The 23,791-nt window shown below is 44.6% G+C and overlaps 1 protein-coding gene across 4 annotated transcripts in view; it reads right to left on the reverse strand.

Moving 5' to 3' along the window:
- Positions 1 to 23,791, reverse strand: part of LRRK1 (leucine rich repeat kinase 1) — a 108,136-nt gene that overhangs the window by 45,695 nt on the left and 38,650 nt on the right. For all 4 annotated transcript variants that reach the window (XM_019726628.2, XM_074317188.1, XM_019726626.2 and 1 more), the window contains 4 exons: positions 22,607 to 22,770; positions 17,938 to 18,109; positions 14,318 to 14,497; positions 13,787 to 13,935 (listed from right to left, as the gene is read on the reverse strand). In XM_019726628.2, coding sequence (XP_019582187.2) covers positions 13,787 to 13,935; positions 14,318 to 14,497; positions 17,938 to 18,109; positions 22,607 to 22,770 — 665 coding nt within the window. The remainder of the gene's footprint in view (positions 1 to 13,786; positions 13,936 to 14,317; positions 14,498 to 17,937; positions 18,110 to 22,606; positions 22,771 to 23,791) is intronic.

Raw genomic sequence — 23,791 nt, forward strand, 5'->3', positions numbered from 1 at the left:
GGGACGGATGATGGCGTACTGGATTTTGTGTCGAAAGAATGAAGTTTTAGTCTCGGTTGAGTTTTTTTTTTTTTTTTTTTATAAGACAAGTCACTCTGTTACTTGTGGGCCTGTTTTTTATTGTCATTACTGTTTTTCCCTCACAATTATTTATTTTGAAAAATGTCAAAGCTGCAGAAGAATTGAACAAGGACACAAAGAACACCCATATACCCTTCACCCAGATTCTTTCATTACTAATGTGTTGCCACACTTACTTTTTCTCCTTTCTCGCCTCACTCATACACACACACAGGCTTTTTCATTATTTGCTGACTCACTGGCAAGTAAATTGTAGACTTCGCAGCACTTCCTCCCCTAAACACTTCAGCATGTATCCAGGATTCCTCCCAGAGCCACACATTATGCTTGGTTGTCATGCCACTTTACTTTTCTTTAATCCGTAAGTGACCTCTCATGCGTTTCTATGCCTTTATCAACTTTGGCATTGCAAGTTTGGAAGTCATTCCAGTTGCTTTGTAGAATATCCCATACTCTGAATTGACTCAATTTTGTTTCCTCAAGTTTAGATTCAAGCTAAGCATTTTTTTTGGCAAAAATCTCAGACAGCGCTGAGTCCTTCCCTTTGAACCCCACTGGGGCGTGGGGCGGGGGGAACCCGATGCCAGGTTATTCTGCTAACGGGGATGCCAAGTCCGGTGCTTTGGCTGTCAGATCCCTCCTTTGTAAAAGTACATTGTACATTGCAATTGGGTTGATCTTCTGAGACTAGTGTATGCCTTGTGTCCCTACGTCATTTCACCCAGTGGTCTTGCTATCATTGTTGACCCTGGCCTGAATCAGTTAGTACGTTGGTGATTGCAAACTGGTGATTTTCCTAACACTACCATCCCTTTTACGCTTGTTACCTGGCATTCTTCTGTACAGAGGGGCTCCCTCACCCCACCCCTTTTAGGTATCACCATGAACCCACTGATTCGCGGTATTATGACTCATTATTACCACTGTTTTGATGCTCACACTGTATGCAACTTGGCCAGTGAGAGTCCCACCAGGGGGCGCTTGTGTTCCTCTGACGGACGCACCCTGATCAGTCTGGAGCACGTCCTTACTTCCTAGCAAAACAAGACGTTCCAGGAGACCTCTGGTACTTTCCCAGCCCCAGCCCTGGAATCAACCCTGATTCCTTTTAGCAAAAAAACAGTATTTAGAAGCCAAGATGTGGGGGTTAGGTGTGCTTATTACTTCCTGGGCCACTGACTGAACGCAACTCGGTATTTAACATGAGTGTGTTCTGATGCCTTTAATTCAAATCCAGCAACGTGGGCTTTTTCCTCATCTCTCCATAATTCATAGCTGTATCACCCTTCACCTTGTTGTTGTTGATTTTAATCTGTGAAAGAGGTGGTTTGGGCCAGATGATGTCTAGGTCACTTCTGGACCCAGGATTTTTTCTGGTTTGTGGTCCCCAGTGGCCTCCCAGGGGGACCTGGGTACAAAAGCATGACAGCCAATCCAGGAGCGGGCTGAGAGGAATGTCACCATGCTGGTCTTTGCGATGCCAAGTTAAAGAAGACTCTCCTTGGCCTTCCCCTTCCTGGGTTCTCAGAGACACGGGCAGGTGCTGGGCCGAGGACCAGACAGCCTACACACAAAGCCAGGGCGTCCAGCTTGCAGCCCCGCTCTCCACTCACCATGTGTATTCATTCTGGTCATTCAATATGAAATAGATCGGACCTGAACTGAAATGGCAGCCAAATGCAAGATTAAAAAAGGAGCTGGTTTTAGTTTTGATTTTAAACAACAAATCTTAGGTGTTTACTGAAAGTCCTATAAATAAAACTCTGTAGGACCATCAAAAATAAATAAAACAGCAGAAAAGAATCAGACTATTGCTGTGCGATGAGCCAGTTATGGTACAAATGAACTAGACATCCCTCGGGGATCAGCTTAGAAGCTGCTGTCCTGACAATGACAATCTCCCTGACAATGACAATGGCATCTCCACCATGTCCTCTGAGGCTGGGGCTGCAGCCTAGGACTGCACAAGGAGTGAGACTCTGCTTGGGGACATCCCAGCCACGTGTCTTCTTAACTGAGCCCATAGAGTGCCTTGGGCATGTCTCAGGCTCTGCCCGGCTCAACGCCGATACAAACCTGCCCGCTGATTTCATGCCGCACTAACTCAGCCCAGGGCCATGTCCTCTGTCCCAGCAGGACAGAGGCCTTTCAGGAACCTGGACTGCGTGGCCTCCAGTACACGGCCTCATCTGACTGCCCCCAAAGCTCAGCAGGATGCCTAGCATGCAGCAGGTGCTAAATAAATGTTTGTGCACTGAAGAGAGTCAAGCCATCGAGACCTGCAATCCATCCATTCATTCTAAAAATACTCAGGTCTGCTCACAACTCTTTGGCCTTCCGCCACCCCCAGCCTACCTTCCACTGACCGTGCGAACCCCTGCTGTGGCAGCCCCCCACCTCCACAGGGTGCTCCAGCCACTTTTAAACTTCAAGTCTCGTTGTCCCTCCACGACCTCTGCCCACTCTCTACATTTCTGTTAGCAGATGGTTTGTGGGGCTAATAATTTGCTCCAGGTATTAGGGAACAGGCATATTCCCAGAACAGAGGATTCAAGGCCAAGGGGGAAAGTGCCAATTAAAGCACAGAAACTGCCTGTTCATAAATGAACTGCAGGGCTCCAAAAGTGGACCCAACGCTGAAATTCACAGGGAGGCTGGGGGCAGGGGGCCGAGGGGTGTGGCCTCGCTCTCAGTAATTGACTGGCTAGTGTGCCAAAGGGCTGCGGGGGGTTGCTGTGGGCTGCAGATGTCCCCCCCCCACAGCAATGTGGTTGTTATGGTGATGGGAGGACACTGGGGAAAATACAAGGTTGGTGGGCCTGAAGCTAAGAGCACTTTTGCAAAAGTTTATTCCTGAGAGCTGGTCTCCTTTTGATGGTCGGTGTCATGAGGCCACTCAAGGACCCAAGAATCTGCGGGTTGGGCTGGCCTCTGTCTTGGCAGTCTGTCCTGCCACCATTACGGAAGGGAAAGACCCCCTCCTGCCTCTGCACTTTGCTCCATGTTCTCTCCCCGGAATTCAAAGACCTTCTCCCTCCCATACAAATGCTACTAATCCTGCAGCAACCACCACCTTCTCCACCTGCAACGAGGGTCCACGTGACTGCCCCCCATTATGAAATAGGGAAGCTACCTTGCTTAACTTGTGTTTGTATATCCAGCAACATTTACTTGACGACCGCTATGTACCAGCCATCGTGTCATGTACTGGGCAGATTGAAGATGCGGACGTGGCAGGTGGAACCAATGCTCAGGGAGCTTATGGTTCCAGGGGAAGGTCTGTGCGTGTACATGCACGTGTATGCATTGAACGTGCATCTGGTCACCCTAACTCACAGGTTTCTTGGTCTCTGTGGACCATGAGCATGTGACGTTGACCGCAAAGTCACGAAGGACACCAGCAGGGAGCCCACGCGTGCTTCTTTTGGGGGCACTGTCCTATCAGAAGAAAGTCATCAATAAGAAATGAGTGGCTGTGTGCACCACTGAATTCCCCAGACATGAGGAAGAGGAGGAAGCAGACACGGCCAGTTCCGAAAACTGAGCTCTTTCAAGGTCTCGCCCCCACCAGAGTTTCTGTAGGGTGGGAATCGGTTACTCTTAAACCTCAGGAAGGGCAGCAAAAAGCAGAAGTTGCAAACATGATGACACATTCAGAACAGAGACATGCTTGTGAGGAGATGTCTGGGCTGGATGGAGGTTGAAAGACACGTTTAAGATTTTATGTGGGCTTGGGTGAGTTTAAAAACTTTCATTTACACAAGTTACTTTCCTTTTGCTGTACACACATGACAGGGTGCCCAGGCGTTTACCAAGTAGCAGAGAGAAAAGAGAAGGAATGCACCTAAGATGGCAATACACTTGACATGGAAACTTAGCCAAGCAAGCCCTGAAGCCCTCGTTACTAATTTGTGTGCAGTCCGGGCAGGATCACAACAAAACAAGGTCTGAGGGACAGGAGCCAGCAATTGTATAATTAAATCCATGCACGCTGAACTGTAAAATCAAAGACAGCTGGCCACGGGGACCCCACCAATTCAGCAGTGCGTGGTCTGGAGCAAACACACCAAGACGTGCTCGTTTGTCCTCGAGGGCAAGTCCTTTACATTTCGGGCCAAATATAAGGAAGTGCTGCTCCCTGAGAAGGCACAGTGCCATGACTGGCGACCTTTGTTTTCCGAGGCACGGGCAGTGAGTGACGAGGCCCCAGTTCAAGAAAGACTGGATGTATTTCAGGGCATTTGGCTCATTAGGGACAGTGATGTGGGGGTGCTTCTGGGTAAGAAAGGTCTCCTTGCCTGTGACGGAGGCTGTGGTTCAGGAGGGCCATTGCCTGCCTTTTCACAGCTTCTTGAAGCCACTGGACACAAAACTAATGAACATTCAGGAAAGATATTAGCAGAATATGATAGATCAAATATGCCAAAAAATGAAGAGAGAAATTATAAAGCTACCTACGACGATAACAATGGGAAATCACCAAATGTTAGGGGGCCAGAGAATGAATTCTGTTTTCATGTAACTATGAACTTGTACATAAACCGATTAAATTCTGAGTATGAAGGAAAACTAAATATGAAAAAGTAAGAGGCAAAAAGGGAAGGGGAAAAAAGCAAGCCTCCTACCTATCTTATCCCCAGACAAAGGCAAAGTAAAGGTAGGAACTAATAATGAAATTAGAATTAAAAGGTGGCCAATTACTTGGATATGAAAAATGCCCCCTTCAAATAATGCTGGGGTAGGAGAGAAAAATCATTTCAGACAGCAGAATATAGAACAACAAAAGCATCACAAGTAATGGAAAAGAACACACAACTCTGATCACAGTTACAAAACAGAAAAAGTAAAACATAACAAACTAGTGCCTCTCTACTCAGCATGGAAGACTCAAAGAAAGTAGGGGAACAAAAACTAGAAAATCCAAAAGTAAAAACAAGGAAGTTGATCAATCAAACCTATAAGGGTTTTTGAAAAATTAATAAAGCTGACATTCAATTGACTAAATTAAAAATAAAAGAAAATGTACCCTAATAAGCTGGTAGGATAAATGACAATCTAGAAACCAATGAAAAAAACAATGTTTAAGTTATATCCTCAGCCATAGCTGACAAACCAACTAAAAATGTTGAGATTTACTTACAAAAACAAAAAAATTCTCCGTGACACAATAAGAGAAAAAAACAAAATAATGTATATGAGGCAGAAAAGGAAAATAACCAAGGAATCATTCCCAAAGGATCCTAATTTGATATATTTTTTTTGCCACTCAAATCTTTCAAAGAACAAATAGTCCTTCTGTTACATAAATGATTCCCTAACAGAGGCTGCATTTCATCTTATGAGCCAAAACCAGTTACTTTGCAAGGGCCATTTAAATTCTAGACCAATGACATGTACACACATGGATGAAAAACTGTAACCAAATGTTTAATAGAAATCAATAACTGAACCCAACGTTTTAAGTCCTGCCTTCAGGTAGGACCTACACCAAGAAAAAAGCATGACGGAAACTCAGGAAAAGCTGTTAGCAGACTCTTAAAGAAAAGTGGCCCTCTTTTAATTGTCTGAATGCCAAAAGGTGTTTAATTTATCACTTTTCCTTCACTAAAATTATTAGAAAGGTAAACAGGATTTAAAAAAAATAAACAACACTGTGCTTTTTTTCCTGTAGTATTTCAGTCATTTCTCTTAAAAATAGGAAGCTTACAAGAAATCTCCCTCACTAGGTTCCAACTTAAGAATTTTGCCAGTAATAGCTATGAGAGAGAGAGAGAGAGAGAGAGAGAGAGAGAGAGGAGAGAGAGAAGCAAGAAATAAAAATACCGTCTCTGCAGTTAACTAAGCTACTTAACATACTATTCAGAGAATGCTCAGTGTCCTCAACTTTTAAATAAAGACAAAAATTTCTACCTCACAGGATTGTACAGGGGATTAAAGTAGAATGTTTGGCAAAGTACTTTGTTAGCTATGACGTCCTATGTGTAAGTGGAAGGGAGGTTACTCATGTATAAAATTTCAACCATCCATCCACCTGTTCATCCATCCACCCATGCAACCATCCATCTATCCATCCATCCATCCATGCATGCAACCATCCATCCATCTTGTTCCGGGCTCTACACTGAGGGGCAAACAGAAAGTGAACAAAATTGGCCAAGTTCCCTGCTTTTGAGACGCTTCCAGTCAAATGGGAAAATTGACATTAAACAAGAATGTACAGACGACCCCAAAGTTTGTTAAGTGCTATGAATAAACGGGACAGGAAGCACTGAGAGACACAGGGGGTATCTGAGCAGGCCTGTGGGTTAGGGAAGGCCTTCCTGAGGATGCTGTATTGGGCTGAGATTGGACGCTGTCCTGAGGTCAGAGGGCAACGGTGTGCGGAGCGCCGCCGAGGCAGGCCTGCTTTCCCCGGCCGCGTGGGGTCCACCCTGCGCATATATCACGGACAGTATGGGCTCCCCTGATGCTGGACATTTTGGTTTCTTCCCCCTACTTCCTGTTTATTGTAAATAGCAGTGTTTTGACCATGTTTGTGGCCATTGCTTTTTGTTCTTTTGAATCACGTCCTAGAGGTATCTTTCAGAAAGGAAATACCAAATTCGGAACAGTTCACTGGGAGAAAAGAATTTTATAGCTTTTGTCACATGATGCCAGTTACTTTCCACACAGATGGAACCACTTTATAGTGTCAGAAGCAAGGCACTGGTTTGCCCGTTTCTCTCAGACCCTGCCAAGGGTCTTACATTTATATTTGTTTTTGCTAGTTTAATAGGTAAGTGACAGCACTTTCAAGTTGTTTTCATTTGAATTTCTGTAATTGCCAATGGGGTTGTATACATTTCCATGCCATGATTTACCGTCTGTGTTTTCTTATATGAAAATTAACTGTTCATTTTTTTTTTTTAACTTCTTACCCAATGAAATTTGTCAGTAATGTGATGGCAAGGCTTGTGCTTCTGGCTGAGTCTCACTCATCTAGTAGGTGATCTACAAACATTCAATTCAATTATCGACTGATATACAGAGGGTGCCAAAAAAATGTGTACACATTTTAAGAAACGAAAAAAACTGTATTAAAATTGTAATATTTAATATATACCAATAACAAAAGATGAATACAAGTCATGTGTATACATTTTTTTTGGCACCCTGGTATAGTTGTATCAGCGATCTATTTTGGATTTAAGTTTTTGTTAGCTCTTTTTTTTCCAAATATTTTCTGCTGACTTTATTATATTTCTTTTAAATTATATTTTACTATAAATAATTTTGTTTTAATATATAAATAAATCTATCTTATTTCTGATTATATAGGTTTATATACCTTTAAAATTTTGAAAAGCAATCACCTCCCATTTATCATTGGAATAACTGTGCTTTAAAAAATATATTCTAATGATTTTTCTTTTTTCTTTTTTTTCTAATGATTTTTCAATGCTCAATTTGTAACTGTCTAGAATTTATTTCCATCATCACGAATATAATTCTCTATGCCGATATCCCATAGTTCCAATGACATTTGATAAATAATACTTCTTGTTCTTCTCTTGCTGCTTTTTTTCTTATTGTGTTTTTTAGTTTGTGGCGTAAGTTGAAATAAGAGTTGCCTATTTCCACATCTCTCTTTTGTTAATCGTTTTCTCCATTTTTAACTGGAAACCAGTGGTTTGTATAACTGCTGCCTGGTGGTATGTTTTAAGATCTAGTAGGGCAGTCACCACAAACTTGAATGGCTGTACAGTGTACTTGCTCACTTATTCTACCACGTGACCGTTGCAATCCACTTCCAAGTTTTAGGAAGCACTAACCATGAGGGGAGAGTCGCAGTGGTGATTCTATTCCACAGAAAAAGCATGTGAACAGGGCACGAGGGCGGGGAGAGAATCGGTACTTAGAAACTAGGGAAAACAGACGTGTGTGAAACCATGGGCTGAATTCCTCACCAAGGTATAAGAAAAGTGGAGTTGCTGGAAAGAGGCCCAGGACGGTTCTGAGTTTGGTTTCATGCCTTCTAAAGGGTAGGGGAAGGGCTCTGTCTTCCCCTGACACAAGTCGGTGGTGAAAAGGCTGGGCCACAGGCAGAGCGGGCCTCAGTGCTGCCTCTTAACCTGCCAGGCTCTGCTGCCCCAGGGACTGAATTCTGGGGACACCTGTCCCCACCACTGCTACACGAGAGCGCCACCAGCTGTGGGGAGGGTTAGGGACCAAGGAGGTGGCAGTGTGTGTGGAAATACTCTGCAACACACATAACTCTTGAATGAAACCCTTTGCACCAAACGTTAAGCCTGACCTAGGCCCAGCGCCCCCCAGGAAAGGCTACCTGCTCAGGCCTCGCAAGCTCACAGCCCTCACTTAGCCAACTCCACCAGCCACTCCCATGGGCCCCCGCATGGCGAGAGGCCATGTTTGCTGCCTCCACCCCTCAAATACAAACCTCAGACCCCCCCACCCCCCATCATGCAGAGGGAAAGGGCTGCTTCAGCTCTGAAACTGCATGGCCGGGATGTTTCTGCGGGGGCACAGACACAAGTACCTGAATTTTTAAGGTACATAAGGCAGAGCTGACCCCAAAAGTGACACCACCACCACCAATACTCAAATGTTCCCTGCTAGGTTAGCTGCCAGATTTAAAATCATCAGAGATTTTCCAAAGGAAAGTAATAATATTCCCATTGGGTTGTTTCAAAATGAATGTCCGCTCTTGTCTGCTTGTAGCACTCAAAGCAGCCCCAGCATGCCCTCCGGCCTGGCCCTCTACTTGCTGAATGGGGACGAACTCGGTTACTCCAGGACCTGCGAGGCCTTTCCTGGCATGGCTGAGTTTTCCTCCTCTTTTCTGGGTGTGCCAACCTCACAGTCTTGTTATTTCTCATGGCAACAAAGCAAACATGGACAGGACGTTCACCATAAACACAGGCTGTCTCGTTAAACATTCAGGCAAGAGTTTGGCAACTTCCCAGATGGGCACCGATGATCCAGAGCCAGGGAATGGCTTTGGCCAGGTCCCACATGGCTTCGATTTGGCTCTTTTAAAAGTGTGGCCAGGTCACATGGTGTGGGTTCTGGGACCTTCCTTAGCGAACCCCAACAAAACTGAAGCTGCCGGCCGCTGCCCATGGCAAATCCACGTGGGCTTCACCACAGTCCCTTAGGGTCCAGCAGCCTGAGAATCAGGTGGTGCCTGGCACAGAGGCGTGTGGGAGGGCTCGGAACCTCCACCAGCCGTGGCTTCCATGGAGGCAGCAATTACATTAAAAAAAAATGTGCCGGCTCACTGGTGGGGGAGGCAGATCACAACTACACAGAAAAACAAAATGTCGACTTCTGCAAGGTCACTGCCATGAGTGCCAGCAACGTCGAGGGAGTTTTTAGGCCATGTGTCACGCGGGATGTCACGTGGGGTCTCCGCTCCCGCTTCCCACATAAGAACGCAGGACATGGTGAGGCCAAAATGGAACACCCACGGAGCCATATTTAGGGGAGTCATACCACTATATTCTCTCTGGCGGCTGGGTTGGAGACACAGGAAGCAAACATCCAGCAGTACCCCAACAATGGGTCTTCCTGTACCCCAGTCTCTCTGGTGGCCGGGCAAGACACACAAAGTAGGATCCACACGATCAGCAGCCTGCGTCTGATACTCTGCCTGCCTGCCTGCCTACCTACCAGCCAACCAGCCAGCCAACCAACCAGCCAACCAGCCAGCCAACCAACCAACCAACCAAGCAACCAACCAACCAACCAACCAAGCAACCAACCAACCAAGCAACCAACCAAGCAACCAACCCACCCAGCAACAGCAGCTATATCAGTGGCCAATTGGCTAACTGGTTACAGCTGATGGCCAACCAGTCACAGCTGATGACCATCTACTACCCGAGCCAGCACCTTTCTACGTGAGGCTGAGAGCCTGGCAACTGCTCTCTGGGACTCTGTCCCCACACCATGGGAAGCTGCCTCGTCTACTATTCTAAGCCAGAAATGCCAGTTTAATTCTAGTGGACACCTGGAAAGGTAGGAGGGCTTACCTCTGGTTCCTGAGTCATCACTGGACCCTCTGGACTAAGCCTCTCTCTTCTGCCAGCAGCACAGAAGGAATGTGCTGTCACAGGTTGGAGACTGAGGACAGTCAGACACGCCCCTAGCAAGACACCTGCCTTTGAAATTCACTTGAATGTTAAAAAAAAAAAAAAAAAAGGCCTGTTTTGGGGAAGCCCAAGGAGTCCTTATGAATCAGGCTGCGCTGTAATTTCATTTTCTCAGAAGAGAAAGGGCCAAGGGGAAGAAAAGCAACACTGTGCTTTCTTTGTCTTCTCACTCACAGAATGTGGTAATCACTTCCATACTCTACACCTATCGGGCAAACAGAGCACCAGTAATCGCATAGAAAAGGTCACAGGCATAGATATCGACTACTTCTGCTTTAACCTCAAGCCAAGAAAATCAAAACCACTGGTTCACAACCTTGGGTCCACAGTGGAATCACCTGGGAACTTTTAAAACTAGTGATGTGGGGGTCTGCCACACAGGTAATGATTTAGTGTAGGGTGTGGTCTGAGCATTGGGATTTTGAAAAGCTCCCAGGGATTCCAAGTTACAGAAAAATGTGAGAACCACTGATCCATGTGGCAGAGAAGGGGAGTGCTGTTCAGGAATCATGAAATGGGAAAAGCCCTGAGTTCAGGAGACTTAGGTTCTGGTCTGAGCATCACTGTTTAGTATTTCCTGCTCTAGGACAAGTAACAGACTGTCTCTAAACTCAATATTTTCATCTGTAAAACAGATTACATTCCCTGCAGTTCTTACTGAGGTTGTGAGGATACAATGGGACATGAAAGCACTGAGAAAACACCAAGGACCATGTAAATATAAGGGTTTGGTGATCACCGTTTCTTTTGCAATGTGAGGCTAATATTTAACTAATATTTCTTGAGTACTTACTATGTGCCAGGCTCTGTGCTAAGCACACAGCTGCTCTCTATGGTGGATACATAGCCCTGCTTTATCACTGAGAAAAACAACCAAGGCTCAGAGAGGTAAAAAGTCACAGAAAATAGAATATCCATATTCTTTAGAAACAACAACAACAACAAAAACCCTAGCAAAAACAAGGGAATGGGAAAGAGGAACTAGCAAATAAATACAACACAAAAAGAAAGAAAAAACCCATATGACAGAGCCCACACAAATGTGAGTGGAGTGGGTTTGTTAAACACACACTCTTGGATGGGAGTAAAAACTGAATCCTGTTGACAAGAAATACACCTAAGACAGAGACAAAAAATAAATAAATAAACAACTGAAAATAAAGGTCTGGGAAAACTTGTACAAGGTTGATCCAAAAAAAAAAGAGGGCCGTGTGGCCGTGTGAAGAGCAGACACACCCAATTTAAGGATAGAAACAGCAACAGGAGAAAGCAATTTTTGATATAATGAAAGGAAGTATTCATAGGTCTATTTACCAAAAATCTACAGCAAATGCCTGTAAGTTGCTGAAGCCAAGACCTTTAAAATCAGGAATAAAAGCGATACATCTGCTAGCATCATGATTATTCAATTTTTGAAATTTCTAGTGATACAAAATAAGACATGAAATAAAAAAAGTTATATAAATATTAGAAAAGAAGAGACAAATCTGTTTTGAATTTGCAGATAACTGGGTCCTACAACTAAAAGTCTCAAGGAACTTTTTTCTAAAAACTATTAGAATTAATAAGAGAAGTTGGTAAGGGGACTGGATAAAACATAAATAAACAAAAGAGCTTTTCTCCAGACCAGTAACATCAGGATAGAAATGAAAATGGAAAAGAATTATGTATACTCCATTCAAATAATGGCAAAAACAATAAATAAGACACAAATAAACAAAACAGGCCCAGGACCTTTATGGAGAAAATGATACAATATCATTAAAGAACACGAGTGAGTACCTATAGAGTCGCCATGGGGAATGTCCAAAATGGAAGAGCCAACATCTAATAACAGTCAAGATATTTTTGAAAAACACAAATAACAAGTAGAAAACTTTGCATTAACAGGTTGTAAGGCTTAAACGAAATGCCAGTAATCCAAAGAGTATGGCATTTGCCCAGAAACAGATTTAATAGGCCAGGGGACCAGAACAGAGAATCCCACGGTATATACAGGTCTATATTGGGGAAAACGACAATGGTGACATTTCAATTCAGAGGGAAAACGAAGCTTTATGTTAAAACTTGTGCTGGAATAAACTGCCCATCCATCTAGAAGAGATGAAAGCTAGACTCTCTCCTTCATACCACGTACACAAATAAATACCCCCCAAATTATAGCTTAAAATATCAAAAATAAAATAAAAATATTACACGACATTCTAGGAGAATATTTACATAAAATTGAGGTGGAAATGACCTTCTTATATAAGGCAGATGCCATAAAGGAAAAGATAGACGTTGATTGATGGTACATTCTTATAGCTTTGTTACTGCAAAAGATAGCAGACAAAAGAAAAATAATGGGTTGGGGAAAATGTTGGTAACATGTATGACAAACAAAGGCTTAAAATCTCTAATATACAAGTGAGAAGGAAAAGACAAGCAACACTTTAGGAAGATAACAAACAGCAACAGGCAACGCATGTTAAGGGGAAAATGCAAAAGGCTCGTGGAAATCAGAAAAGATGCTCAATATTGTTAATAATAAAAATGTGGACATTAAAACAAAGAGATACCATTTTCACCCATCAGACGGATAAAAATTTAAAGGCTCCTAGATATCTAGTGCTGGCCAAGGTGAGGGCACAAAAATTCCCACACGCTGCTGGCGCTCAGGTGAATCGCCACAGCTTTTGGGGGAAGTGACGCCAACGCAGTCCAATTTTGGCACTTTGACCCACATAAGCAAATATCCTAGAAAACCAGGCTCTATGACACGGAAGCAAAACCCAGAAATAATGCAAATGTCCAACCAATAGGAGAAGGGCTGAGTCAACTACTCACTCTACAGATTTAAGGCACATATTTCAAAGAACGAGTCGTAACCACATTGACTAATCTAGCGGGAGTCCATAATGGAATGCTCAATTTAAAAAGCTGAGTTGAAGGTAATGTAAATAAGGCAATACCATTTCCATGGTATTGGATAGCGGAAAACTAAAATTAATCATGGATATGTTGTTTTTTTAAATGTCCATTGAGATATAAATGACACGTAACACTGTGTAAATTTAAGGTGTCGGAGGTGTTGGTTCGATGCACTTGTGAGTTGCAAGAGGACCAGCTACCTACACCTGCATCACGTCACTTAATTGCCATTTCTTTTGGGTGATGAGAACATTTAAGATTCATCTACTCTCTTAGAAACTTTCCAGTATATAATACAGTGTTATTAACTATGGCAACAATGCTATACATTAGATCTCTGGTATTCATTCACCTTTTAACTGAAGTTTGTAACTTCTGACCAGCATCTCCCCATTTACCCCAATCCCAGCCCTGGGCAGCCGCCACTCTACTCCCTGTTTCTATGTTGAGATTCCACATAGAAGTGAGATCATACAGTATTTGTCTTTGTCTGACTTATTTCTCTCACATGGTGCCCCCAGAGTCCATCCATGTTGTTTCAAACGGCAGGGAGATGTCCTTTGTCAGGGCTGAAAACTATTCCACTGTGTGTACATCCCCCCTTTTCCATATCCATTCATCCCCAGGCAGTGACTACTCACCACTTTTCCTGAACAACTGCTGGCCAAGGCACTGGTTTCGATGAAGTACTTTCTGAGGAGGTGTTTGCTGGGGTCAGGGCTGTCCAGTAAGATGTAGGAGCAGAAGAAGGCTCCATGCCGAAGCAGGAAGATGGCGATGTCTTCATTCCCTAGAGGACAGAACAGAGAAAGCTGAGGGCCGGTCCGATGTAGTGTGGGTCCCAGCTGAACAAAATGGCAGACGCTCATATGTGAAACGGAAACACAAAGGGCACTCCTGCTGCTTGAACGTCTCTGTTACTTCCCTTGCTATGTCAAGTTCCTGTTTGTGAGAGAATCTGTGTGGGACGCTGCCCTTTGGACCACCTCCGACAATGGCCCCTTGTGCCACATTTGGTCCCTGTCCCTGAAATCCCCTTGCAGGCGTGAGAAGAGGGGAACAAGGGAAGGTGCAGGCGTTTTAAAAAAAGAACCCAAAAAACGGGAGACCCAGAGGTGAGGGTGAACGTGCCTCTCAAAACTGCCCCAGGACTGGGTGGATGGGGGACCTACCTGACTTGATAGCAGCATAGAGAGGCAAGCGCACGATGACAGGGAACTCATTCTTTCTGACCGCGTAGCTCTCAGGGTCAGCCCCGTGTGTCAGGACGAGTAGCTTCACCACCCCCAGGTGCCCTCGCTGGCAGGCCAGGGCCAGCATCCAGTTCAGGAGCCGCTGGGGGCAGCAGTGACCTGGCAGGAGACACCGGGACAAAAGAACAGTGCCACCGAGGGCCGTGGGTCCCGCTCTGGTCTCCCCTTTGACCCCTGATAAAATGCAGCTATCGTGTTTCCAGCTGAAAGCGGCCTCTGTCGAGTTGATCGTGTTTTCTGGAATAGTCCCTTTGAATTGCATACGACATTCTTTCATCAAGCAATGCCAGTGAGGAAAAGCAACCCTCAAAACGGCATATAGTGTGATCGTAATGGAATTAACTAATGCATGTGTGGAGATAAGACTGGAAGAAACTACTCCAGTGTTGCAGTATTACCGCTGGTTTATGGGATTCTGAATGCTCCTTTCACCCCTTCCACACACCGAGCCCCAACCTCATCCCAGAGCAGCATCACAAACAGGGTGACAGGCAGTTTCGGGTTAAAATATTGTAGCTGTGTAATCTTGGACACATTTCTTAACATCTCTCATAGTCAGTTTACCCATCAGTCAAATGGGAATAATAACATGCATTCTCCAAGTTGAATGTGAGGGTTACATGACACAACATATGTCAAGTGTCTGACATAAGTCATTTTATGTCATTATGTTCTTAGAGTACTAACACTTTTTTTGGGTTGTCAAATTATCTGTTATATTCATTGTATTATTTCCGTAAGTACATAAAAAAGCTTTGATGAAAGACATAGATCTCACGCTACAAACTAAAACTTTGAAAGAACCTGCCTACTTAATTGCAGGATGAAATAACACTTTGTGCATTGAATGAACAGTCAGCGTGGGCTGAAGTGTTACAGTATCTGTAAGTTCAAAGTCATGCAATGTCTTTTGGATCTAGTGGCCGTGGAAAAATGATCTCATCCTCTGCACTGACACTTCCCAATCGCATCATGACATTGTCTCGTTTCCAGAGGTGGACAGTCCTTCGGGATCATGTGCTCCCAAGCGCGGAGAGTGGCCCTTCCCTCCACAATAGGAAACTGATCAAGAATAGGGGTGAGGTGGGGATGGCAGGAAGTAAAATCCAGCACACAAGGCACCTGGCCGAGTGAGTGCAGGTGCTAAATCAGTGTCCTTTCTTTGCCCTCCACTGATAACCAAAATGAACAATAAAAAGGAAGAGATACAAGATCAGAAAACAAGCGACCCCTAAGGCATTTACTACAGGGATATCTAGGAAAGAAATCCAGGCGTCGTGCTGCTAACTTCTATTGAGGATGGAAGTGTGTCCATTGTAGGAGGCAGGTGCTATCCTTCACAGCCATGATTTTAATATGAAGAAACAAAGCTTAGAGAGATTTGGCAACTTGCTGAAGGTCCCGCGGTGGGTAAATGGCTAAGTCAAGACTTAAGCCCTGCTTTATATAAAACCAAAGAGTGTTCTCTTAACCATCTGGAACCCTACATGCATTCTCTGAGACCTGAATCCAACGACACTCAGAGAGAGCCCCGCGTCCATCCTTCTGTCCATCCCTGCTCAGCTACAGAGACCAAGAATTATACAGTGGTGTACTTCATAATTACACAGTGAGGTGCCCACCCCCTGTAAACCTCTCATCCCCCCTCTCCTCAAACCCTCCCTTGTTCTCTAGCTGCCTCTTGTGTGTCGTTTGGTCTTACCTTACTCCTGACAATGGCTGACTTCCCCTCCAGTTTGGAACTTCCCAGAGAGCACATACTGTTTTGCCCACCTCTGCACTTCCCTCAGGGCACAGCACAACTCTCTGAATTCCTTCAGTCCTCAGTAACTCTGTCCTGAGCTGACTTAAAGGTCAGATGTCCCTGGGAACAGCTGAAAACTATGCCCAGGTCCAGCCAAGTTCCCTGCTGAGCAAAAGAGGACAACCCCCAAATAAACTCCTACTCACCCTGCAAAGCCCGCCTGACATGTCAGCTTTCTCTGAAGATCCCATCTTGCACCCAGAAAAGCACATTCCCTGATGCGTGCTCGCAGACCACTGTGTAAATACTTCATCCTCAGCACAGGGTTACTCCTTCCTGCCTCGATTTCCCCTCCTTGACCAGGAGCTCCTAAAGGGCTGGGACCACCTTTTTAAAAAGTTTCTGCACCTCTGAAGTTGTGCAGAGTGTCCAGTACTTGACAAATGCTCAAGAAATGTAAGCTGTGCAATTAGGTGAGGGAGGCAGCTGGTGTAGACTCTTTGGGACTAGAACAGAGCTACTACCGGGGATCCCTGAAGAGAGGGAGTCAGCCATTGGCTCCTCAAGGGCGCCCTCCTATGTCTCACTGACCCAATCTGCATGCATGGATCTTACACTGCCATGATTTCTGTCCATAACCTCATCCTCTCTCCAGACATGGGGAAGACACCAACTCGGAACCAGCTCAGTGCAAAGCTACTTCAAAGCACACAGTTGGATACCCATTAACAGGACTGCTGCATAATTTGTGGGGCCCCAGGTTTAAAATTATGAGAACTTTCAAGATGGTGATTGCAGTGTTAAACCAAGTATGACGCCTTCTAAGGGTAGGGCCCTGTGTGTCTGCACAGTTCCACACCCATGGAGTCCTGCCTGCACCCAACCAAATCCCTAATTCTCAAAGACCACTGCTAAGGTAATGCCTCAGCCTGTAGCTGTAGCGATGCCTGCACTTGTACAGCATTCATCCAAGGCCACTATGGGAAATTAAAGGAGACCAGGACCGCTTGCCTCTACCAAGAGAAAAAATTACTTGTTACCAAAAAACCAACATCACATGGTCCATCCAGACAACGTAATAGTCATGAGTGATAAAAAGAAATGAGCTCTTAAGCCATGAAAACACATGGAAGAACCTTCAACGCATATTGGTAGGTGAAAGAAGCCAGTCTAAAAAGGCTGCATACTGTATGATTCCAACTATCTGACATTCTGGAAAAGGCAGAACTGTGGAGACAGTAAAAAGGTCAGTGGTTGCCAGGGGTTAGCGGGAGGGAGGGATGAACAGATGGAACACGGAGGACTTTTAAGGCAGTGACATGGTTCTATAATACATATGATACAGTACTGGTGGGTATATGTCATCACACATTTGCCAAAACCCACAGACTATACAACCCTAAAGTAACCTATGGGCTTTAGTTAGTAATAATGTATCAATGTTGTTTCGTCAATTGTGACAAATATACCACACTCATACAAAATGTAAATGAAAGGGAAACTGTGACGAGGGAACTCTGTGTACTTTCCTGTTAATTTTTCTGAAAACCCAAAACTGCTTTAAAAGACAAAATCTATTTATATTTTTTAAAAAAGGAACATGGATCCATATTCTTTATCAAACATGGTGTGAGAGAATTTAGCTTCTGAGTGATGTGGTACTACCATTGGAGGTGTTGATTGGTAAAAGTGTGAAGAAATAAATATTTGGGGGTGCAGCTCCTCAAATGCTGGTCTGATTCCTAAGAAGACGGTCCCCTGAGTGGCGGGGAAGAACTCACATCCTGGCAATTACCTGGCAAAGACTCGAGTAATTCATGCACAATGTCCGTATGCCCAAAATGTGCTGCTACCACGGCGGGGTTATCATCGGTGGGCTCCGTCGGCAGCTCTACCCGCCTCTCAGTGAGAAGACAGCGGACGGTCTCCAGATCCCCATAGGCTACTGAGATGTTCAGAAGCTGGCCCTGGTCAAGACACAAACGGAACAGAGTCCAGTCAGACGAGCCCTGCTGGGAATTGCCAAGAGAATCGAGTCCAAATGCTTTATGAAGTTCACGGGCAAGATGGCAACTTCACCACCTGCGGTGGCACCACCAGTTACTACAAGACTTGAAATGTGGCCTGTGCAAAGCGAGAGGTGGTGGTGGTGGAAAAATCACATGCTATTTCAAAGACGTAGTACCAAAAAGGTAAACTATCTTAGCCATAATCATTGTGATTACATGTTGAAAGGATCTTTAATAGATTCAGGTTAAATCAAATAGATGATTAAAATTTCACCTCTTTCTGTAGAGCTTTTGAATGTGACTACTAGCAAATGTGATGTTGTAAATGCAGCTGGCATTTTATTTCTTTGGTACAGAGCTGCTCTCAAGCAGTTTCATGAGGATGGGGACAGTCTGAGTGACGTGTCGTGTGGACCTCAGAAAGAGAAGGCAGCCCAGGTCTCTGCAGGGCCACCCTGTAAGTTATTCATAAATAGAACATGATAGATGAGGGGACTCCACAGACCTGAAACCAGGGACGAAGATCTTCCAGCAACACACAGTGGGATCCTTGACTTGGTGACCCAGGGGGAAAGGGTAGGGTGGAACTTGGACCTGCACCTGAGTTCCTATGTGTTCCAGCCATTCTGGTATGCGAAGGCTCTGTGGGACAGGCAGTTTGTTCAATTCACAGGCAAAAACATGCAGGTTCCGTGAGGTTTGATAACTTGTCCGAGATCACATAGCTAGGGAGTGGCCTGAATTTTCGTGGGCTCCCTGGGTCCACAAAAAGGGTGCTCAGATGGGTGCTGGGTGGGCATGGGCAGTGTTTGCTTGCAGTACTACAACTTGAAGTCCTCCTGAAACTAGGGTTCAGCATTGTTCCAGGAGGTGGATGCAGCATCCAGGCTGGGATGATGCAACATTTACCAAGAACCGAACACCACAGATGAGTGTTTGCCACTTTTTAAACATAAATGTGGAATGATGCTTATTTAAAAACAATGTTTGCTTTGAAAGGATGAGAGGTTCACAGAGACTCGTAAAGACAGTACCGCTAGGACCTGTGTTTCCTTCACTCAGTTTCCCTCAATGGTAACATCTTACCTAATTGTCGTTCAAGATCAAGGCCAGTAATTTGATGTTAGTGTAATACAACGTGTGAATAAAATATGTCATTTTGTCACATGTGTAGATTTGTCGCCACCACCACCAAGATAGAGAACTCTCTCATCATAGTGAAACTCCCCCTTGAGCTACCCCTGTATAACTGCAAACCACCCTTCTCTCCTTCTAACCCTCAGCAACCACTAATTTTCCTTAATTTTCTCCTTTTGAGAATGTTATATAAATGGAATCATGCAGAAAGTGACATTTTGAAATTGCTCCTTCCCCCCCCCACTCGGCCTAACACCCGAAATCCCTCTGAGTCATTGAGTATTTCAGTGTTCCTTTATATTGCTTAGCAGCGTCCCATGCTTTGTTTAATTAGTCACCTGCTCAGAGTTTTTCATGGAATCCAGTTTGCGGCTATTACAAATAAAACTGCAATGAACACTCATGCACAGATTTTTGTGTGCACAGAAGTTTGCATTTTTCTAGGATAAACGTTCAGGAGTGTAATTGCTGGGTCATAATGTACGTGTAGTCTTAGTTATTTAAGAAACTGCCCAATTATTTCCCGAATGGCTGGATCATTCTATATTCTCACCTTACGTATGAGACAGTTTCCCTTCATTCTCATCAGATTTTGGTATTGTCACTATTTTTTATTGCAGCTGTCCTAATAGATGTGCAGTGACATCTCCCCGTGACCTTAATTTAAAATTTCCTAATAACGCTTGACATTGAACACTTTTTTTTTCATGGCTTATTTGCCATCTGTATATAGTCTTCAGCAAAATGGTTCTTGATCCATTTCATACATTTTTCTAAGTGGATTGTTTGCTTTTTAATGTGTATGTACCCAGTGACAGAGCTGCAAACTATGTGGGGGAGAAACGATTTAACTGAAAGAAGAACTCAATCTCCCATTAGTTGGGAGCTCAATTTCCCATTAGTTGGAGACTTCAACGCTCTCTCTCCAGAACTGATAGAACAAACCGGCAGAAAATCAGCAAGAATACAGGAGAGTCCCCCATCACCATAAACCGATAGGATCGAACACTCCACCAACAATAGCAATATGCATTCAAGCGTCTACAGAACACATATGAAGACAGGCCAAACCTCGGCCATAAAACAAACCTCAACAAATTGAAAAGAACTGAAATGATAGGAATTGAATATGTTGTCTAACAGGGAGGCAGGTGCAGAGTTTTGCTACTGTAACTACAACTTGAATGAATATCCTTATATACACATCTTGGAAATGTTTTTCAAATAAATCTGTAGAGGTAAGTTCCTACGAGTAGTTCTGTGTCAAAGAAGAAATTTTTTCCAGTTTAGATGGCAGAACAGGTAAATACTGTTTTCACCTCCTCCAACAACCACGTCAAAATTACAACCAAACTGCTGAACAACCATCACTGAGAACCGCCCGTGGTCTAGCTGAACAGCAGTCCTATAACTGACACACAGAGGCAGCCACCTCGAAATGGCAGGAGGGGCAGAGACGCGGAACGGGCTGGTCCCACACCCCGTGTGCGGTTACAAATCAGGAGGGCCATCTCGGACGTGGAGGCCCCCCTTGATAAAGGGCCCACACATAGTCGCAAACTCACTCACTCTGAGCTCCAGCTTTCTGCTCTTATTTTCATACTCTCATTCCTTCTATTTCCTTTAGGCTTCCTTTGCTGTTGTCCATCCTCGGTTGTCCTTTCTTTAAAAAAATTATGTTGTTATTTCATATTGATTTGAAATAAGGACAATTATTTCTCAATTAAGGACATGGACATATTCCTTCTCCGTGTATCATTTGATCTTTGACTCTTATTTATGGTCTGTTTTTGGAATTAAATTTCTACATTTTTATGAAAACACAGATTTATCCATCCTTTTTCTTCAACATCTTCTCAAAGTCCAACCAGCTGGGATTTTTTAAAATTTTTAATTAATTAATTTATTTTAGTAATAACCCAGCTGATAGAAGGCAGCCATGCTAAGGAGTGTGTGAGGGGGCCAGCCCATGAATGTACAGTACATCTCGATTCTACTGACATGGACGGAGGGAGACACTCACTCCAGGCTCTGTCTGCTGAGCACAAGCCATCTCTACAGGAGGCCACCAGATGCCCACCTGAGGGGCCCGCGGCTCTGACCGGCTCATGTGTGCAGCCCAGCTCTGCTTGTACGGAAGGGTGCCCTTTGGCCATATCCACTGTGAACTCAGAATCGGAGGAATCCGAAATGCCTTCCCCTCAGTAATTCCCAAGCACATTGTACTTGTTCCCCTCCTCCTGACCCCAAAACAACTCTTGCACTTTTGAGGACAGGCTGGAGCTTTAGGAATTGAATCATTTCTAACTACTAGCTAAATGGAGACATGTTAAATCTATGCTCCTCAAAGTAAGGCAAAGAAAACATCAGCAAATGCTTCCAGGGTGACAGCCCATCGGCATTCCCCACAAGGACAAATACGTGACAGAGGTCCACTCCGGTCGTTGGTGGGTCAGAGGGTTGATCTCTACAAGCTTTTTAGAAACGTTTGGTGTGGTTCAAAATTTGGAAAATGTTTAGACCCACATTCACAATTCCTGTGAACCCTTGCAAAGAAGATAGCCTTCCAACAGGAAAAGGGATTATGCAAAAACATTCAATACAATATTATTTATATTAGTAAAAAAAAAAAAAAATAGAAATAATCCAAATAACCCAAAATTAGCACTAAGCCAACCAAACACAACAGCTGGGTAAGTTTGGTCTCTCGACCAGATAGAACATCATGCTGCCTTCGAAGGAGATGCATATCAGGGATTTATAATCAGACAGAAAATCGTTGCTTTGATACGTGAGCAAAAGCATTATGTAAAACTACACATACTGTATGGCTGTATGTCAATTAGCACCAACGACAGTGACATGCACTAGATCGGCAGGCTGAAAGAAAATACACTAAAACCGTTAGGTAGGACAGTAGGGAGGTATTAAGATTATGGTGTGTTTCTTGATCTTGTTTGCCTCTACTCCCACATATTTTTAAATTTTCTTTTTTGAGCATGTGCTGTTTTTATACTGGAAAGAAAGTATAAAAGAACACTGCAGAGTAAACCTTCACATCAGCATTTTGCTCTTCACGTGTCAGTTACTCCTCCTTTGTCCCCTGGGAAGGTGGGGGTGGAGACTAGGTGATGACAGGTACAGAAGTCGACTGGAAAGCGTAGGCCTTCATAAGTTTACATGTGAAACAAGGTATTTCCAGAACACGATAAAAAATTCCCATTACGATTATGCTGATAGCAAAAAGATAATCTGAGCGGCAACATTTGTCCAACCTGGATCCCTCGTTTTGGCCGGAGGGGCCGGTGTGGACCTTACCCTTTCCAGCTGGGATGTGGTCTCGTCACAAGCCTCTCTGATCAGGTGCCGGGCTCTGCTGGGGTCTCCCTGCTTGTATGCGGTGTGAATGTCTTCAGTCCCAGGGCACCGTGCTGTGGGGTCACCGCCTGGCATGGACAGTTTGCTGCCCATGTCCGCAGCACCTGGGTGGGCAGAAGCACACACAGTATTACCATCTGGCTGGCACTGCTCGTGGGGGTCATTTGAAAGAGGTCTGTGCCCTAAATCTGGGGCTTTAGGAAGGGAAAGGAGTCGCTCTGAAAAGCTGCCTGTGTCCCCAGGCACAGCAGACACTGGGACCTGCACCCAGCTGGAGGCACTTCCTGCTGGAGGCACTTCCTGCTGGAGGCACTTCCTGCATGAGGCTGGCACTGAAGTCAGGCTGATTGCAAAGAGCACAGCCCAGGAGGATTCTGCAGCAAGACTGCCTATCACCTGGAGTGGGCCCAGGTTACCCAGGACAGCTGCCTGTTGGGAACGGCCAGGCTGACCTCACTGACAGCAACAGAGAAGCAGGGGCTTTGGTGGGAGAGCTGGTGGTCCAGCCAAATTGTCCCTCTGCTGTGTTGCTCAGCGGGATAATGTATCTAGTGGAGGAAAAAAGACACGTCAGTCCCTGAGGGTATGAAAATCTATACCCTTTCTGCTGAGAAAACCCCACAAAGGGTGTGGGGCTCAGAACTGGAGCCCACTTTATCCCGTGCTGGGCGCTGAAGATGCAGAAGGTAAAGCAGACAGCGCCTACCCCCATGGAGCTCCCACTCTAGAACAGGGGTCCCTGATAAGGGGGTCTGTGGACCCCAAAAGGCTGATGAACAGGCATCAGACGTTTCCTGCAATAATACTCAATTTGCACACAAAACTGTGTGTGTGCACTTTTCTGGGTAGAAAAATTCAAGGCTTCAACCACATTTGAAAACGTATTAGTAACCAGAGTTCATAGTTTTATCTCTGTAGATATTACAGAAAAGACTGCAAAGAATGAGGAGTTAAATTCTGATGGTGCTCACTGACAGAAATAGGAATGGGATTCTACCACTTACGGCCGCATTTAGACAGCCAGTAAGAGGCAAACGGGCTAAAGTTTCGTCCCCCATCTCTCTGCTGCCTCTTTGAAGGGATGCATAAAGCTTTTTCTCTTTTTCTAAAGGTAAATGCTGAGCA

The sequence above is a fragment of the Rhinolophus sinicus genome, linkage group LG13, assembly GCF_036562045.2.
Source record: "Rhinolophus sinicus isolate RSC01 linkage group LG13, ASM3656204v1, whole genome shotgun sequence".
Lineage (NCBI taxonomy): Eukaryota > Metazoa > Chordata > Mammalia > Chiroptera > Rhinolophidae > Rhinolophus > Rhinolophus sinicus.